Source organism: Oryza glaberrima, chromosome 9, assembly GCF_000147395.1.
Source record: "Oryza glaberrima chromosome 9, OglaRS2, whole genome shotgun sequence".
Lineage (NCBI taxonomy): Eukaryota > Viridiplantae > Streptophyta > Magnoliopsida > Poales > Poaceae > Oryza > Oryza glaberrima.
Genome location: NC_068334.1, coordinates 9,590,809 through 9,598,762, shown reverse-complemented (window position 1 = coordinate 9,598,762; position 7,954 = coordinate 9,590,809). Strand labels below are relative to the sequence as shown.

At 49.6% G+C, this 7,954-nt stretch overlaps 2 protein-coding genes and 1 long non-coding RNA gene across 6 annotated transcripts; 2 read left to right on the top strand and 1 right to left on the bottom strand.

The window, feature by feature from the left end:
- Positions 1-1,560, bottom strand: LOC127784891 (uncharacterized). Of its 4 annotated transcripts, none has more exons than XR_008019612.1 (4): positions 1,156-1,560; positions 990-1,071; positions 549-616; positions 1-291 (listed from the first exon to the last, which is right to left on the bottom strand). It is a non-coding gene; the product is annotated as an uncharacterized LOC127784891 (long non-coding RNA). The 4 variants fall into 4 exon arrangements; XR_008019616.1 differs by having other exon boundaries at positions 549-609; XR_008019614.1 differs by having other exon boundaries at positions 2-291; positions 990-1,560.
- A 1,591-nt stretch (positions 1,561-3,151) lies between these two features.
- Positions 3,152-4,713, top strand: LOC127784916 (uncharacterized). Its single transcript, XM_052312334.1, has one exon. It carries the CDS (start codon positions 3,207-3,209, stop codon positions 4,557-4,559), a length of 1,353 nt encoding a protein of 450 aa, XP_052168294.1. The 5' UTR covers positions 3,152-3,206; the 3' UTR covers positions 4,560-4,713.
- A 1,450-nt stretch (positions 4,714-6,163) lies between these two features.
- Positions 6,164-7,954, top strand: LOC127785002 (uncharacterized). Its single transcript, XM_052312431.1, has one exon. It carries the CDS (start codon positions 6,235-6,237, stop codon positions 7,654-7,656), a length of 1,422 nt encoding a protein of 473 aa, XP_052168391.1. The 5' UTR covers positions 6,164-6,234; the 3' UTR covers positions 7,657-7,954.

Here is a 7,954-nt window from a genome sequence, read left to right as displayed (position 1 = left end):
TGGATTGCTAAACATTACTTTTATCACCACATTATGCAACTGAACTTGTATTTTCACCAATGTATATATGATCTAGCAACACATACAACACATCAATTCTTCCATCAAATTACTTCCAGCCCTTCAACATTCAGTACAAATGAGCTCTTACACATTTAAATTAGTAATATACAAAGGATTAAAGTAAAAACTACATATGTTTATTGAATTTCAGTTCAACAAGAATCTATTTGATCATCAAGTTTATGTCTTCCAGCAGCAATAGTCCATGTCCTTTCTCCTTTGCTCAGCCTGAGTAGAAAAGAGAAAAATAAAGTTTAAATGCTCAAGTTTTCATCATCCATGAGAAACTTAACTCAATGTATAGTGCATGTGAATACCCCAGGTTATATAAAAGTAAATACATACTTCTTAACATAATTGTTACGCTAAAGATCAAAGTACTAAAGTAATAATTGTTAAGTCAGGAATGCAAGGATTAACTCAAACTGAAATGAGAAGGTTTGCATCTTAGACTCAGAAAAGATTGATCATATCAACAGGTATACCTTGATATTCATGCTGTACAGCCTTTTGCAGAGATTTAACTGCATCATTGAAGCTGCAGACCTGCAAGCTATGGCATGTTAAGCAAAAATACAGATTGAAGTGAGCAGGGTGAATTATAAAGGGTATGTACATTAGAAAAATTAACAATCAAGAGACATCAATTGATTTGTTTGGATGAAAGGTACCTATCCATCTATCATAAAGCAAAGATAGCACTGGGTCTTAGCAAGTTTAAAAATGTATATAATCTAGAGCAAAATAACATATCACAAGCACTAACCAATCACTAGCCATTAGAGCAGAAGCAAAATAATATAGATCACAACCCAATAACCCAATCTCTAGCCACTATTGTCTGGAACTCTAGATCTACCTAGTAATCACTGTAAAAATTAGAAGCAAAATAATCTATAAATGTAAACACATATGAGTAGGCTTACAGTTTTTTATGCTGCGAGAAAGGTTAGCTGCAGGTGTAAAGCGCACCAATATTTCACTCCCAAAAAGCTCCGGCGGCGGCTACTGAACAAATCAGTGGTTGTGGAGGGGATTAGCAGCAACGACATATGCTAGTGCTAGGAAAGGAGCTCCAAACCATTCCCTCACCATTGGGAGACACATTTTTGGGCTGCCTTCACTTACTGAAGAGGAGGGGAAGGAGGTATCGTCCGCTCTTCTCGAGGCCGAATCTGCAAGCGTTGCCGGAGCAGGAGACCGCCGGATCTGGAGCACCTACACTTGGTACGGCTGGATCCATGGCCAGCAAGATGGGGGCATCTGGATCTGGATGCCCTGAGCTTCGTGTGGCTGGCGCCGCTGGTGGAGAGGATGGCGGACGCTCGTCGCCGACCGAAGATTGGTGGTGAAGGCAGAGTCTTCTCGATGGCGCAGGGACGGGGGCATCTTCCCGTTCGTCGAAGGCATCGGCACGGCGCTAGGTTCGCGTGGCTCGCCGAGGGGATCGGGAGAATAGAGGGGCGGCGGCGGCTGGAGGATTTGGGGGAGGGACTGGGGATTGGGAGTTAGGTTTTGGGAGGCTTGGCCTTCTGACTTTTATATGATGGCCTACATGGCCCACCTGTCAGCGCTGATTATTTTGTGGGTTCACGTGAAACCGACAGAAATATGAAGTTTTTCTGTAGGTATTAGTAACACCGTCACAAAAATTCATATTTTTGTGGGTTGGCTGCGGAACCCACAGAAAATATACCGACCCACAGGGTAGCTCGCAAGTCTGGTAGTGATTGGGGCAGAAATGAATAAAAGCAGGAGTTGAATCATAAAATTTATTGTCAGTAAAAAAACTCTATTTAAAGCCAAATACACTGTGGAGGGTGTTTCCTACAACTTTTGGTAGGCCTAACTGCCGACTTAAGCTTATCAAGTGTGGTACTTGCACTGCTTGCTCCGATGGCTTCATCAAACACTGGTCAGTAACATTACCAAATTCGACACATAAACTTAATTAGGTCACATGTATATAACCTAAGTTCGCGACTAAGAAAATTAGGGAAAATCCTCCCCATCGGGCGCCCGATGGGGGGTGGGGAGAAAAAATCGGGCTCCCGCGGCTCCCACGCCTCACGCGCCACCCCCACCATGCACGCTTTGCAGCAAATCACCCGCATATTACGGAAACGCCCTATTAGGAGAATCCGTTTTATTTTTTTTCCACCAATAATGTTTCAGCTAGTGTACTCATGATGTTTCATTATGTATGTACCAAAAATTGCAGTGGATTTTTGATACTGTCTTAATAATTTTATCTTGATTGACACGTGGTTTGTTGATGCAGATGGGTTTAAGAGTTGCAATGGCTTAAAATCATTTTTTTTGGCATACGTTAAACCAAATTGTTTCATCTAGCGATCTAATTGTATTTCACTTTTTTTTAAGAATTGAAACATTATTTCTCTATTTGCTAAAATATTATTTTTATATAGGGTGAAACAACGCCTGATTTTGTGGAAACCGTTGTTTCATACGTTGTAGCAAAATATTTCATGAGGTGATTTTGTTGTGTTTCAGCTTTTTAAAAGAGTGAAACATTTTCGTCTATTTAGCGAAATATTTTTAGTCTACTTAGCGACACAGCGTCCAATTTTTGAGAAAAAAATCGGACGCCTGATTGGCAGGCGACTCAGAAAATTAGCGCTCCAATAATACTCCTGTACAGTGAAATGTTCTTAATATGTACAGATGCTTGTCGGAAGAACATATGCTTGATTTTCTCGCCGAGAAGATAAGAAAAGTTATTCTCCACTTGTCTCGCTAGCTTTTAGAAAGCAGCTCCTTTTTTTCTCCTATGGACTCACGACTCAGTCACGCATGCAGGCACATGTCTTTGCCATAAAGCGTGTTTGCTGACTAGCTAAAGTATGCAAAATTCTAATACAACACCACCAGCAATGCTGGGTTTCTCTTTTGAAACAAAAAACAATGTGAACTCAGCAGCTAGCGAAACGACTTGGAGGGAACTGTTCCCTACTCTAGCATGTGCGAAATCACACACCAAAAACATTAGTTTAATTAATTGTAGGACAAGATAGCAAACGTGTGGCTACTTAATTACAACCTATACATATAGCCAATCCATGGTAGATATCGATCTGAACATCCAGTAGTGTAGCTAGTACAGTACTGACCTCCTCTTATACATGGCGAAGGAGAAAGCTTCTTGCTGCTGCAGTACAAACAACAGCAGCAAAGCACCGGCGAGGCCACCGCCGACGACGCTGCACGACGTCCCCGACAAGCTCCTGGAGCTCATCCTCCAACACCTCGATTCGTCTCTCTCGCTCGTCCGCGCCGCGGCGACGTGCCGGCGGTGGCGCCGTGTCATCACCCAACAGAGCTTCGTCCTCGACTACGACATACCACCGCATCAGATCGTGGGCCACTACCACCGCCGTCTCCATCCACCATCCTTCACTACTCCCAAACCCAGAGCCTGCTGCAGCAGCGTCGCGTTCGTCCCCACCTCGCCGGAGTTTCTCTCCACCGGCCGCCGCCGCTTCTCCCTCGACTTCCTCCCCGGTGGCGGCTCGCGGTGGGAGATCGTCGATAGCCGTGGCAGCCTCCTCCTCCTCGCCAAGATAAAGAAATCCAACTGGATGCGCCGCTGCTTCCCCGACCTCGTCGTCTGCGAGCCGGTCACACGGCGGCACAAGGTGATCCCTCGCATGGAGGCGATGAAGTACCACCACTGCGTCGGCGTGTTCCTCATCGACTTCGACCGCAACGGCAGCTTCTCCATGTCCAATTTCAAGGTGACATGCGTGGTGTACCAGCCATACTTCGGTGTGTCCGGAGATGTTGGCACGATTACTGTTTGCGAGTACATGGAGGACATGTGGGATTGGACCCGGCACACGAAGCCCGACGAAGATGATGAGGTACCCAAGCTTTTCGAGTGGTACGTCGTCGTCACGCATCTCAGAACCAGACCCGGTATCCATCTCCATGATAGGGATTCCCTTCGTTTTCTTGGCCATGCTGGGGGCTCGATATTCTGGGCGATCAAGGAAGACGAAGGGTCACTGCTAATTCTCGATGAGAATGGGATTGATCCCCACATTTTACGCACGCCAGCGGGTGTGCGAGGGTCAGAGCTGCGAGCTATCGTCGACGGCAATGGCGACCGTCACAACGTGCGCGTCGTCGTCTTAGAGGGAGAGACTCTCCGTGTTGTGACATGGTTGTGCGACACTGATGAGTTGGTTCTTGAGAAGAGCCTCCATTTGGTGGAGGCTACTCGTAGGCTACAAGGCTACAAGGAGAGCTGTTTTTGCGGCGGAGTGGACATCGTCACGGTGAGCACGTCGTGTGCTGTTGTGACGCCGGTGGAGGACAAGACGACATGGATGGTCTCCATCGACCTTGAGACCATGGAGGTGACGGAATGCAAGTACGCAAGTGTTGCGTATCCGTGTGAGCTTCCGTGGCCACCTACCTTAAGCGCTTGCACCGTGAATTGTAGAAGATTTGGATATATATGGTCGTTGCCCTAACATCTGTGTCTATTGATTGGAATAACACCCTTTAATCTTGTAAGATGATATAAACATGGCCCTTGCTTTTCTTGAATGTGTAGATTGGATTTAGTGTTGTATGTTCATGAAGAGAGCTATATGATGATATTATGACCTCTGCAACAAAATTTTGTTTGAAATTTTTAAAATCATTTGAAAATCATGCAAGGGATGCATGCATTTATGTTATAAAATCGATGCTCTTTTGAACCCTTTGACATTAGAGAAGAAGCTAGGCAGAACTACTACTAAATATGTGCAATCACTTATGGCCAGAATTGAGCTTACAACAGTGGCCAAATCCTCCTCCATCTCCTCTTCTCCTCCACCTCCATCCCTATCCCCTCACCAACTCATCCGGCCTTCCTCGTTTCCCTCAGGCGGTGATCAATGATAGCCACGGCGACGGTGCGTAGATCTATCGCTGGCCGTGACGACGACGGCGGCGACAGTGCATGGATCCACTGCCGACCGTGACGACGACAAAAATCTGGATCCGCCACCAACTAGCCTCGGGCGCATGGATCGGCCGCTGGCCGGGACAACAATGACGGCCGCGATGACGATGGCGACAGCGCCTGGATCCACCGTCGGCCGCGGCGACGACAACGCTTGGATCCGCCGCTAGCTAGCTTGGGGCACATGGATCCACCACCCAGCAGTCTCAGGTGAGCGGGTCCATCACCGACGCCTCATGCCGTTCTCGAAAGCGGCTTCGACTTCAACTAGCAGCGGCTTTGGTAGGTTGGGTGGTGGCTCTCAGGCTGCGCCGGCGGCTTCGACCGGCGAAGATTTTTTTTTGCTTTGTGTGATATTTGATGAATTTGATGAATAAATTTATTGAATGGATCCGGGGCATTTGAATATGCTCGTATATGGAATTTTTAAATTTGTTAGTTTTTTTTTTGCGCTTTGTAAATACTTTCTTAGGCGACCTACGAAAATACACTATTTTCGCGGGGATTAGCCTCGTGTTATAACTGATTTGTCCGACGGCAACAATGATTGTTTTAAAGTAGTGCCCAAATTTTCTAAGCCAATCCGTCTAGCTAGACACACAATCAGTTTCAAGAAGAAAAGATTCAGTTAATCAAATTCGAGCTTAATTAGTGGCATGCGAAGCATATTCGACAACGACACACGTACGCTTTCCTCGTCACCCGCACGTTCAACCATGCAATACATGTGCAGCCCATTTTCCAGATATTCTAGCGGACGAAGCAGCTATCCACGCGCGTATGGAGTCAGCTTTTTACGCGAAGTACTTGCCGCGCGCACCACGCATACACAGCACACGATCTATTCCACTTTCTCAGCCGCATTCGTTTCTAATAATAGAAATAGAAAATAAACATAAGATTAGGATGCGAAAAATAAAAAAGTTAATATAGTGCGTGAGTAATTAAAGTTCATTGATTTGATATTTTAAAACAACTTCGATATAAGAAATTTTCGTACAAACCATACTGTTCAAAGCGTAATAACGAAAACGAATTGTAAAGGTTGTATCTTAATAAGGAAAAACCGCGTTGTCAGTCAAACAAGCTGACCGAGATCGTCGCCGTGGGCTTACTACTAATCTCTGTCGCGTGACCGCTCAGCTAGTCACCTAACCAACACACAGTCACATCACGTCTTCACACACCGTGTGCCCATGGCGACGCCGACGGAGACGCGCCGCGGCCGCGGTCAGCGAGGGGGCAAGCTGAACAAGGCGCGGAGGAGGAAGCCTGTCGACTCAGCCATGGCCGACGGCGCGACGACGACGACCGTGGACGACGTCCCCGACCACCTCCTCCAGGACATCCTCCTCCGGCTCGCCTCCCCCACCTGCCTCGTCCGCGCGGCGTACGCGTGCAAGCGGTGGCGCCGCGTCGTCACCGCCGCCGGCTTCCTCGACGCCTTCCGCGCGCTCCACGGCGCGAGCCGCCACGTCGCCGGGCACTACCACACCGTCGACGACGCGTACTACAGGCAGGCGGCGGCGGGGGGATTCCCTGATGGTGGCACGAACTTCGTCTTCGTCCCTTCCGACGAGCTCGCCGACACCGATCGCCGCCGGTTCTCCTCCCTCGATTTCCTCCCGGAGTGCGAGAGCGGCTACTCCTGGGAGCTCGCGGACTCCCGCGGCGGCCTACTCCTCCTCACCAAGATGAAGCAACGCACCGGCGACGGCGGCTCACAGGCGCGGCGCCACTGCTTCACCTTCCCCGACATCGTCGTCTGCGAGCCCCTGACGCGGCGCCACCAGGGTATCCCCTGTCCTCCCGACCTCAGCGGATACCAGTGCCTCGGCGTCTTCCTCCTCGACGGCGACGGCGACGGCGGCGGCATCGGCATGTCCAACTTCAAGGTCATCTGCGCGCTCTACGATCGTTACCTGCTGAACTATATTCTCCCTCTCGGCGAGACATTGGCCTGCACGTTCACCTCCGGCGGCGGCGGCGGCAGCGGCGGCTGGCGCCTACCGCACAGCACAGCCGCCGGTGGCGACGTCACACTGGAGCGTGTAAGGCTCGACGCCACGAGCTTCGTGGGGCGCGCCAATGGCCGCGTCTACTGGGAAATCGAGGGCGACGAAGACGGCGACATGCTCGTCCTCGACGAGACCACCGCGGGATTCTCCCTCGTGACGTTCCCGGAGAACGTCCGCGAGAGCTACGACAAGCGGACGTTCCGGATCATCGCCGGCGGCGACGGCGTCGCCATGCGCGTGGTCCGTGTGATAAACAACGACCTCAAGGTGTTCGCGCAGCTCGACGGCGACGGCGAGTGGGTGCTCGAGAAGCGGGTTTGGTTGCCGGCGGCGGCACGGGGCCTGCCAGGGTACGACGAGGGGTACTTCCAGGAGCAGAACGGAGAAGCCATCGTTGTCGCGGCGAGCGCGGCGTATGTGCTGCTGAGGCCGCCGGTGGAGGACACTTGGCTCTTCTCCGTCGAGCTGGAGACGATGGCGGTGGAGCGGTGGCATGAGAGGAACAAGTATGCCGGGGTGGCTTACCCCTGCGAGTTGCCATGGCCGCGGGCTTTGCAGGCTACGGATGCTGATCATATTAGTGGGAGGAGACGATGCTGATGAGATGTGGATTGATTCTGGCTGGTCCAAAACTGTTTCGACAGTTGCATGCATTCACTTTGCGTTGCATGATGTTTCAAGCGCAATAATATTGCTGGCGGAATATTGATGCCTTAGGTCGAAAAGTGTTCTTGGCCCGTCAAGCGACCGGTCAGGTTTATCGTTCACATTAGCCATACCATTTTGCAAAAACATTCTATAATCTGGAAGCAATGTAATCAAAGAGTGACATGCCTCTGTCTTCATCTTCAAAATCTTCGAATATTCGCGTCGGAACTAATCTCCGTACGTCAATGTT